The 12,081-nt window shown below is 40.0% G+C and overlaps 1 protein-coding gene across 1 annotated transcript; it reads right to left on the reverse strand.

Annotated features, from left to right (window-relative positions):
* Positions 1–1,404: 1,404 nt before the first annotated feature.
* Positions 1,405–9,442, reverse strand: nop16 (NOP16 nucleolar protein homolog (yeast)). The gene is made up of 5 exons (XM_056397872.1): positions 9,247–9,442; positions 7,480–7,588; positions 5,817–5,883; positions 4,164–4,270; positions 1,405–2,073 (listed from the first exon to the last, which is right to left on the reverse strand). The coding sequence occupies exons 1-5, from the start codon at positions 9,351–9,353 to the stop codon at positions 1,930–1,932; spliced, it is 534 nt and encodes a 177-aa protein (XP_056253847.1). The 5' UTR covers positions 9,354–9,442; the 3' UTR covers positions 1,405–1,929.
* Between the last annotated feature and the right edge of the window lie 2,639 nt (positions 9,443–12,081).

Here is a 12,081-nt window from a genome sequence, read left to right on the forward strand (position 1 = left end):
AATGTGTTCTCACTTATGTGTCGTATTCCCTGCTTTGTGTTTCCATACTGATAACCTGCAGCCATGGCAACAATCTCAACAGGGTCACATGAGTAAATCCGTAAAGCTGGATGTCACTTTCATACATGTTCTAGTGACAAAAACAACGTTGAAGGTACAATTAAGGAACAAACTACACAGAATAATGCTGAAAACAACAGAAAACAATATGGCCGCCCGCAGTAAAATCATCACATCAATAATCAATCATGTTAGTATCAGTTATTACAAACATCTTTGCAAAAAACTTTTGATGTTGGCAACTTCATTCATATATTAAGAATGTAAATATATCACATACAATAGTAAATGGCTTGTTAAACGTAATTAAATAGCGTTTGTAATATTACACAATGGAGGACGCCATGAGTTTCTGCACGACTTTCTGAGGAAACAGTTTGACGTATTCATGTGTTCAAATCATAGACTGTAAATAAAAATGGACGTAGCCTCTGTGACGTCACACATACGCTTCTGAAGAGCGGTTTTGAGCAGCTCGCTCTGCTGTTGCCATCTTGGCTGCACCTGACTCCAGCCCTCGCTCTCGGCTCCGATCCAAACGTGGGCAAAGAGGAGGCGGGTGTGCGGAGCCGAGGCTTCGGTGGACGCCGGTGTTATACCTGGCAACCGTACGCTCCCGTTAGCATCGTTAGCACAGCTGAGTGACTTGCTTGAAGGCTAATGAGCAGAGTATGGCGAGCGCAGACACCGCTACCGCCTTCATATAGCACTTAAGAGAAACCACAACCTGGATCATGTTGGTTTTGGTCTTTTTGAACAACGAGAAAAACATTTAAACACGACACAAACTGATCCTCTAAAAGCTTCACGTCCTCTCTGGAGGCAGAGACAATCTGTCTTAACAGCCTCTCTTCAGAGATCCTCCAGCTGACATCATCTCTTGTTGACTTCGAAACGGCATCACGGCGATTATTTGTCATTTTCTAAAAGTAGAACGCTCAGCTGTCGACTTGTCAGGACCTGTTCACGGTCAATTTTCTCCCTCTCACGACGGCGTCTTGTTTATCTTCACTTCTGTCTGCACTGATTACATCGACCTTCACTCACGACTCTTTCACAAAGACACTGAAGCTGCTTCTTTTGCAAGACTCCATATCTGCTGAGGAACAAACCAGCTAAGCACATTTCTCCATAAAAGATTTTATGATGACGCAATATATTTGCTCTGGATACCAAACTCTTTCACAGAGAGTTGCAACTAATTTTTTTACCTCACATTGTTCCATATAAGTATAAATTAAAAAGTGATCAAGTCTAATTTGTATCTGATGTGATTTAGAAACCGTAATGTAAATGTAGTTGGTTTAAACAAAAGGTTAAAAAAGTGAAAATACAACATTTCCATTCTGTAATAAACATGTTTAATATGGGAGTAAATTATATTTCTTGTACTCAGATTGTTTTATTCTGACCCAGCTGTTCCACTGACACTAACTGGGTCGACTGTTTAACTGTGTTTTCTATGCTTATTAACATTATGTAGAAACATGTTTTCATCTCAGCTGCAGTGGGAAACATGATGCTGCGGCGGCGGCGGCATCCCTCTCATTAAACACATTTCAAGTGTTTAATGAAGCTGGGAAACATTTCTGCTGATGATACATTTAAAAAAAACAAAAACATCTCGGTCATAACACAGAAAAACACACAGTTGGCGGCGAGATCGGGACAATTTTCCTGTAAAGAAGCAGAAAAACTAAAAACAAAAGATCTGGACAGGAACAACAGAAAAGTGTCTCTTTATTATTCTATTGTCCTGCTCTGTGATTTCCGTCTGAACGTCCCGTCGCCTCGTCTCTCCAGAACCAGATCCGTCTCGTCCTGATGCAGAGAACGATATCAAGTCCAGAACAGCGTCTAAAAATCCCTCTACTGGTCCATCGGCTGCGGGACAGCTAACGAGCTGATGAAGGCGTTGTAGTGCTGCTGGTGGCAGCGCTTGTACTCGTTGATCTTCCTCTTGATCTGTTTGGGGGTGTCCTGGTAGTAGTTCTTCTCGTCTCTGGCCATCGCCTGAAACGACAGGAGGGTCGGTTAGAACCAGATGTTGGACGCTCACTACCAGCTGAGACAGGTTCCTACGTCCTTGTGACAAAAATTAAATGTGCAAAATCCAGAAACCATTTTCAACCAAGACTGATAATTGATTAAAAAAAAATGCTAGCGCCCCCACGTGGCTGTAATTCTCATTAAATACCAGAAAACCACACATGAGATTACTGTGTTATTACTCACATCGTTTATTCTGAGTGTAACCGGTCGCCATCTTGGCTACGTAGCAGAAGGGGAGGGGCCACCAACGTATTTTCAAACAACAATCGCAGTCTGTGTTGTGTCGTCATTCCCGGTGAGTGCACAGCAGCGGAGCCGGATATAAGACGACACCACCCTCTTCAAATTAATGAACTACACCAGTTTGTCCTGAGGGTGGCGCCAGAGCTACACTGTTCTACGGTGGCCTTTTGGGACATCTGAGGCCCCGCCCACACATATGTGGATATTTTTATGCCTCAGTGCCGACGACAGTCAGAGCCGGAGACATATTGTTTTCAGGTTGTACGTCTGAGATCTCAGGAACACCTTGATGGAACTTCTTCAAATTTGGCACAAACGTTCACTCGGACTCAAGCATGAACTGATTAGATTTTAGAGGTCAAAGGTCGAAAGTTATCTAGGTGGGAGCATGTGTCTTCTGTAAATGAAAAAACCTTAAATCTGCTGTTTGAGAATTAAAAATGACTACATTTTGAGCGTGATGTTGTGTTGACCACAAAACGCTGCAAAAATGCATTTTAGAGGGCGGTTATATAATGGCATTTAAAAGTGCACACACACACACACACACACACACACACACACACACACACACACACACACACACACACACACACACACACACACACACACACACACACACACTCTCCTCACTAACTGATTCGGACTTGGCGGTTCTCCCAGTGATGACTCCCATTTAAACCAACTGTTGAAAATCCATTTGAATGAGGCACTTTTCTGATAAAAGATCGGGTCATTTAAAATTCTGGTAAAAAGAAAAAGAAAAGAAAAAGACAGTGTGTCCCTTCAATCTAAAGTCATGAGAGAAATGCTAATCAGCAGCTACGACAGAATATCACGGAGCTGAAACTTAGAGGCAACCAAACAGAGGACATCGTTATCATCGGCTGCACCACAGATAAAAATATTCAACTGACAAATTAAGTTTCCTCCGCAGCTACTGAGCACGTCCAGGAGAGAGAAGCTCTTAGACCTTGGCAGCCGGCCCTCATATCTCAGGTGTCAGAGTGTCCTTGAACGCACCAACAGGGAAACTTTTCCTAAACAGTTCTCCAGCACTGTCCCGCAGGTGAATATCTAATATCGGACATTGTTCAGTTTGATGCTGTATGTAAACTGCAGCAGGTGATAACAGAGCGTCAAGCTCACTTTCAGCCTGCTAATGATGCTAATGGTGCTAATGATGCTAATGATGCTCTCCCATGTGGACCTCCTCAGCTGAATGTGAATTAATTCACTCGACTGGCTGCACACAAGCATTATCTGTTTGTTTTTTTCCAACATTTTGATGTGTTGTTTTAAATGAAAGAATTAATGAATGAATGAATGTTAGCATGGATCACTCACTCACCTCAGTCTTAAAGGTGTAATTCAACATTTTGGGAAATATGTTAATTCACTTTCTTGCAGGAAGTGAGACGAGGCGATTGATACCTCTGTCATGTCTGCGATAATATCAAGTTACCTAGCTTAGCTTAGCTTAGCATAAAGACTAGAAAGGGGGGAAACAGCTAGCTTAGCCTCTGCTCGAAGGGAAATACATCCACCGACCAGCATCTCTGAATATCACTGAATATCACTGATTACATGTTACATCTTGTCAGTTTAATCCAGAGAAAAACAACAACATTTTGGCTCCTTTTAACAACTCTGCTTCAACCGATTCAACGTTCAGCTCAAATCTGTCTGACACTTACTGTGCTCAATAAATACTTGGCTAAATAATGAAAACGGTCACGTTATCTCCGAGCTGTGTTACCGTAGAAACGTCACTCAGGACACATTCAAGCCTGGGTCGGAGCTTTTACCTTGTAGTCGTTGCTGTGTTCTCGGATCATGTACTGAACGTACTCGATCAGGTCGGACGATAACGTCTTGGTGTCTTTCTCAGGTCGACTGGCCGTCTCCTCCAGCTCTGCTCAGAACCACACAAAGAAAAACAAAAACAGGACATTAACCAAATCCTTCAAAGATTAATTACATTTCTATCTTGGTGGCTTTTAATGATTAACTGGACTTTTATTCCTCCGCGTCGGCGACAGCCTTGTTGTTGATGGACACGATATCTCAGAAACTTGAAGGACCTTATTTAAATTTGGCACAAACAGTCACTAGGATTCAAGGATGAACTCGTTACATTTTGATGGCTAAAGGTCAAAGGTCAAGGTCACTGTTACCTCACAAAACATGATTTTGGCCTCATGAACCCAATATCTCCAGAACTCCTCAAGGAAATCCCTTCAAATTTGGCACAAACTTTCACTTGGACTCAAGGACGAACTGATAAGTTTCTGGTGGTCAAAGGTCAAGGTCGTGGTGACCTCATTAAAGACTTTTTAGCCATTACTCAAGACGTCAACAGGGTAAACAGGGATGTGACCTGAAACTACCCTGAATCTTTGTAACGTGAAAGTCTTTTATGATCTTTCACATCGTCATTCAGCGCCATTATCCAGAGAAACTGCTGCTGAAGGCCGACTCCTCTGAGCTTCTGTGCACAGTAACAAAAACACTCTGCTCTCATTCATATTGGTGTAAATAAGCTGCAATCACTCCGAAGTGTCCACACGAATGAAGAGAGAAGAGCCGTGGAAGTGGTTTATAAAAAAAATAAAAAAAGGAGACCAACAAGAGTCTTGACTTTAAACACAGACTTCACCTTCACTTCGCCTCAGTGGAATCACTCAACACGACGACAGACTTGCACTTTAACTCTGACACACAACTTTGTGACGTTAATGACAATATAAATAATAATGATGGTAAAAACACATTAATGGTAATGGGGAGTGCCTTCATCACTGTGAACACACACATTTTGACTCAGTCCCACACACACCGTCCTGCTGCCAGAAATACTAGAGCATCCAACGTGGATTAAACTGCAGCTGAAAATAGTCCCCGACACATGCTCCGTTTCCTCCTGCTTGTTTGTTTTGGGATTTCAGCTCTTTTTACTATATTTAAAACCATGAGTCAGAGAGAAAAGGTAGAGGCTCATTCACATCAGCTGCCGTACAGTCAGCAGAGAGGTGAGTCTGCGGAGGGAAAGCATGATGTCGGGTTCATGGGGCTCTGGAGAGTCATGAAGGTTTGTCCAAACACTCGATTTGTAGCTAGGTGCTTCCTGAATCATATTTAACCGATTCATCTGTAACTGAAACAACACGCCCACAGCAACGAGCCACATGTCATATTTTAATATTGCGGATTAAAACACTTGTAGCAGTGACAGTGTTTACATAGAGTTCGGGTGAAGTGCATACAGTCACTAAATCACCACTTATCTTATCCAGGGTGTGTAAATATATTTTGATATGAAACATTCTGGTGTGACCGGGTTTAGCCCGACTCTGCCCTGTTCAATCAGGCTCTCGCCCGATCCGACCTAGGCGCAGACTTCTAGTGCAAAACAAAGAACAAAAGAAAGTCGAGTGAAGGAGAAAAAAGAAATGACTTACGGTTGAGAACGTAGGGTTTGGTGACGATGTTGACGGGAGCTTTCGTCTGTTTGTCTTCTCCGAGGAGCTGCACGTAAACAAAAACACATAATGAGCAACAATGGAGGTCAGGTCGTCAGCCGGTGTGTTTCTGGGTTAATCCGTCAGGACGGAGGATTTTAAACACGTTTGTTTAACATCGACTGTCCATCTTCTTCTCTAATGTGACATGACGGGTATGGTGTGTGTGTGTGTGTGTGTGTGTGTGTGTGTGTGTGTGTGTGTGTGTGTGTGGGGTTTTCCAGCACTGATGGAACTTCCTGAGCCCAGAGGCGGCGAAAAAATAATTCCTGATTTATGGGTCTCTCATTGTTGTATGTTGATGAAGTGAAACCTTGTGTGAAGCTGCTGGAAAACAAGCTGCAGCCCACAAGACAAGATTAACTTTAATTAACCCCAGGGAGAAAGTGAGCAAACAGAGAGCGCCATTGAAGAACAACAAAAAAAACGAATTCACCATTAAAAAATAAAAATAAAAAACATCCGTATGAGTTACAATGCAAATTAAATATTGAATAAAAGCTGTGAAGTGTCTACACTCAGGAATTACCATCATTGTGGGATATTTGCTCCTGACGCTGCAAATACATTCATTTAAATTTCATTTATTTCTGTTCAATCCAGAAAAAGTTTGATTTCTTAAACAGTCAGTTTTATACATATTTGTTTTGAAAACCAGTTGTAGACATTTAATGGTTCTTTAACTGAAGTGGTTTCATCGTCAACGCTCTGTTGCCCCCTTCTGGCACAAACCAACAACTACAGGATATGAACACAAGCGTTATAAAATCCTAATCAGATGGATACATTTATTACTTAAAATAACAAGAGTTTTAATTTAACAATTTCCTCAAATTCTCTGAAGTGGAAGTTGGAGACTTCAGCAGAGAGACAACACAATCATTCAGCTGCTGATCTGATGCATCCATCAGCACAGACAGACACAGAAATACATCCTGGGTGATCCAGATTTGTATTTTCTATTTTTTCTGTTTTAAAAGGCATGCATGGAAAAATACTGGAAGAACATAATTCCAAATAAAGAGCTTAACTTAGAGAATAGACTGTGACAGAAAAAGATTAGCCTGAGGCAAAGGCTGGGACATTTATTTATGAGACAAAAATATGTGGTGTTCTGAAAACTGAGTCGCAAATATCTGAACCGATGACTGCAGCGTCTTTCGGTTTGATTCCACGCCAGGACATTTGCTGCAACTGTCCTGTTTATATCTACACCATCAATAAAGAGGTTAAAAAAAAATGCCACAAAAATATTATTTAAATAACTAAATGAAAATGTAAAACAAAGTGTAAAACTGCCCAGAGCTAAAATCAGACGTGTTCAGGGACATGTGATAAATGTAACACAACAACAGTGTCATTAACTGCTGGATCTGAAATATGACAGTCTGGAATTATTTAATAAATGGACCAATTCATGTGGTGAGAGCTTGTATATGTTTTTGTTTTTACAGTCTACAGAAACAGGAGTTATCTATGATTTTAGTCCCATGATCAGCTGCAAATCCCAATCTGATCACGACAACAGTCATTTAAAACTGAATCTCCATCTTCTCAAGGGGGGGGGAACAGAATCTGAGCCAAACCCAGAGCGATCACTTACTCTCTGTTTCTTTATTGGCAGAGTCCGGTTTGGATCGAACGCCAGACCCATCTCCTGCAGGTTCCTGGCCATGGACTTGTTGTCGTCCCACGCATTTCGAATCTGTGAACTGAGAGAAGAAGGAACAAACTGTCAAAGTTACATCTAAAATAAAAATGGGCCTAAAAATTACACCTTGTGTTAGTGATTGTTTCTTTCAAGATAAAAAACAAACACCTCCTGAGTTTAACACTTTACATTCCTGTTATTAAAGTCACACTAACATTTATAGCTGTTTTGTTTATACCTGTTATGTGTAACAACTGGATATATTATTTGACTTTTTAAAAAACATATATCTTAGTCATCTGTGGCTCAAGGACTGTGTTGTATAAAATGCTAATATGCATACAGTATTTACTGCCTTGATTAATGTTTTGCACCTCGGTCCCAGAGACAAACATTCAGCCCTGTACATCAGAGATATTCATGGTTTCAAAACATTTCAAAAGAAGCCTGATGATTAACTCATAAAGAAAATAAATCTCCTCCTCTCAGTAATCAGACCATTGTGTTGTGGAGTCGATCTGCACAGTTTCTTGTGTATTCGCAGCTGAACTTGAGTCACGGCCTTGGATTCATTTCCGCTCCAGGTGGGCAGCGACTCAATGAAACAATTGAAGGATTTAAGCGACGTGGATATCCGCAGTGAGCACACACACATCCCGACGACTACTGACCCCCCCCCCCCCGAGACAACCCTGCAGACCACTACAATAGGAAAGCATGGCATCCACTTGTCCTCCAGCCTGTAGACCGCCACAGTTTGACGCATGAACCCATCATTCAGATGAATTTAACTACTTTGTTATCTTTGTTTTACTTTTTACAGAAATCATCATCTCGAAGATGATGGAGCAGCAGCTTCACCCACACCTTACTTCAGCTAGGATGGTGGTCGAGATAATGACCTGAACCTAATGTCTGATGTTCACCAACACTGAATAACACTGATCAAAATATTTCAACAAATTCCTTTCATATTAGTCGCTTTCATTCCTCTGTGCCTCATCAATAGCCAATATAGATTATTAGCTCACGGTGAAACGGTCGTGGGATAATACTTGTTTTTGTGACTTATTTATCTAGTGTTTATTAAGTTAAACCTCAGGTAAACCAGGTCTAAAGCAGGTTTAAGTTAACCTCAGGTAAACCAGGTCTAAAGCAGGTTTAAGTTAAACCTCAGGTAAACCAGGTCTAAAGCAGGTTTAAGTTAAACCTCAGGTAAACCAGGTCTAAAACAGGTTTAAGTTAAACCTCAGGTAAACCAGGTCTAAAACAGGTTTAAGTTAAACCTCAGGTAAACCAGGTCTGAAGCAGGTTTAAGTTAAACCTCTGTTAAACCAGGTGTGAGACATGTTTAGGTCAACCTCAGGTAAACCAGGTCTGAAGCAGGTTTAAGTTAAACCTCAGGTAAACCAGGTCTGAAGCAGGTTTAAGTTAAACCTCTGTTAAACCAGGTGTGAGACATGTTTAGGTCAACCTCAGGTAAACCAGGTCTAAAGCAGGTTTAGGTTAAACCTCAGAAACAGTGACCTCTCGAGGACCCAGCGGGGGGGTTTAAGTGATCACGTGACTTTGACCCACAGGTATAAACTCGTCCTAACCGTTAAACTGAAACCAGCCTTGTGTTTCTCATGGTTCCAACATGCCCAGCGTTAACCAACATTAGCTAACATTAGCTAACATTAGCTAACATGCTAGCGAACCGTTCCGTGCTCCACTTACTCTTCTATCCTCGGCTTATATTTCTTGATGAACTTCTTCTTCATCTTCTTCCGGTCTTTGTTGTAGTCGAACTTCTTCCTCTTACTCGACTGCTTGGTTTTCGGCATGTTTGTGTTTGTCTCTGTTTTCTTGTCACAGCGGAGGTTTGTTGGTCTGAGAGGGAAGCAACGTGCAGCAGCAGCAGCAACAGGAAGCACGTGTTTGTTTTGTTCCGGTCATGTGACTACAGACCACGCCCCGTTTTTTTTACCTTTGACCTTTCGGGCTTTTTTTTTCTTTAATCGTTTTGTTTTAAGTTTACGTTTTTATTTTATTTACACACATATAATAGAAATGTATGTTGCTACATATTAGTAATGAAATTTGTTATTACATGAAAATTGAGGGTTTTGGTTTTGGACGGTTGGTCAAGAACAAAACAAACAAAAAAGACAAGATGTTTAAATATTGGCAGATAAAAAATAGTTATTTGATGTATAGATGAGAAGTGTGCTTCATTAAAACTGTATTTTAGTGTTTGAACAAAAAATCTTTTTACATATATCCAAGCTGAAAACTTTTGTGTTTGCCACTGACCTCTAATTAAATTAAATTTGGGACTGTTTATTCATATTTTGTTCTGTGTTGTAACGTATTCTCCTGTTTATTCTGTTTTATTCAGTTTTATCTTATCTACCATTTCACTTCTATCTTACTAAGTCTTGTTAATCAGATGTTCTGAACAAATTAAAAACAGTAACAAAAACAGACACACTAAAAAGATATTAAATGATAAAAACACTAATAGGAAAACCTCTAAAGTCTTTATATAGGTTTACATCAGAGTTACTTTGAGTTTCAGTGACAGCTTTGATTTAATGGGGCTGCTGAGTCAAGGGCTGGAAACAGCTGCAACTGCTGCTTTTATCCTCTAGATGTCAGACTGGGTAAAAAAAAAAAAAGTATGTCAAAAGCTTCAGATTTTCAAATTTTGGAGTTAAGTGAAAGATAAAATCTCATTTTTTTTACCTACTCTTAACCTTCAAAATAAGAGCTGTTCATCAAATTTCTTTTGACTTTAAAAGCTCCAGACTGCATTAGAGCTCCACAGGTCTCTGAAGTCTGTTTAGGTCTTTATCTGCATATTGAATGTTTGAACAACAGCAGCAACGTTTACTTTTCTTTGTCTCTTTTCCAGTCAATTTCAAATCCAAATTCTATTCTCAAATTCTTATTCATGAATTGATAAAGGTATTTCTCAGTGGTATATTTTATTGCTGTTTTTGTAAATCCATTTTTAAATCTTAAGTATTTATTGATGGATTAATCATTCATTTGTAAATTCTTTTTACAATTCCTGTTTTTGATGTTTATTAGAATATGAAATTAAAGAAATACTTTATTACTTTTCCTGTGACGCCCCTGGTCCTCCATAGTCCTCTACCTGTTCAGAGGCAGATATTTCCCCCAGGAGGTGGTGGAGACCAAATGCAGAGCTAAAGGAGAGAAAATACTGGACTGAGATTCACCAGTTGACACGAACACCACAACACATGAATCGTCATGTTGCTCTGTGACTGCTGGATATGGAAAGTAACATGTTGGATTACTTAATCACTGCCAGCGAGTACAGGTTTACTTGATGTTAGATAATGTTCTTCAGTTGTTTATGTTTGCATAATACACCTTTTAGTCTTTGACGTCCAGGGGATTCGAGGGAAGATGAGGATTATTTCCAAATGGAAGTTTGGTCCAGAGAGTGAGTTCTGAAAGCCACATCCAGGGGAAGCAATCAGTGAGTGACAAGTACTGATCAATAACGCTATCAACCCCCCTCCTGCTTGATATGAGCTGCTGTCGTCAGTGTACATGACAAAACAGTAAAAGTCTTTCTTAATGTAGCTTTAATGCACCGTGGTGCTTTCATTGATCCATGCAGGGAAAGATGAGCCACAGAGAGCTGCAGCTCTGGAGTCAGTAATCCATTGATTTTTGTATTTGTAACAGTGCATCAATCTGATGCATCTGATTGATACATCCACGGACACCAAACCCTTTTTGACCAATAAGAGGAGTTGTATTTCAGTCGTAGTGTATTGATTTAAATATTTTGACCTACGTCATTGTGAATCACAAATGAAGCTGATGGGAATATTTTTTAATAGCTACATAATTAGCGCATCAATCAATTATAGGGAAGGCAGAGAAATCACAGTACATGGAGTCAACCTCATTACTGTGGAACCGTTTGGTAAATCTTCAAACATTAAGATCAGAAAATATGAAAAACAAAAATGTAATGCATTTAATTTCTTCATTGTAAATCACTTTAAGCTGCATTTCTTGATTAAAAGATGTTATGCACATAAAGTGTATAATCATTATTAATAATAAATAATGACATGTTTTATAAATGTTATAAATAAATATAATGAATTTAATAAAGTTACATTACTATTTTACTATAAATAAAACATGCTCCGAGGTTACTCATGAAACAACAACTTCATTAGAGCTGTAGTTCTTTTTCATTTAATCTTTCAAAATGTACATAATTAATGTCCAGCAGAGCAGCCAAGAAAATGTTCATTTAAATTAGAAAAACGTGGACATAAAAATCCCAGTACTATTATATTTTAACAGATAAAATACACTGTGTAACCAAGGCTGGTGGAGGAGAGAGTATCTTGATAATGTGAGCAGAGTGAGAGGTCTGTCTGTGGTGTCTGCCTCATGTTGCGTTTACGTGTTAAATTTCGAACAGAGTGTGACGTCCGTGTTTCTCCCCTCCTCTCTGACAGCAGCTCCAGGGCGGAGAGATGAAGGGAGGAGGAGGAGACAGAGGAGGAGAAAGCG

The sequence above is a fragment of the Seriola aureovittata genome, chromosome 15 (genome assembly GCF_021018895.1).
Source record: "Seriola aureovittata isolate HTS-2021-v1 ecotype China chromosome 15, ASM2101889v1, whole genome shotgun sequence".
NCBI classification, from domain to species: Eukaryota; Metazoa; Chordata; class Actinopteri; order Carangiformes; family Carangidae; genus Seriola; species Seriola aureovittata.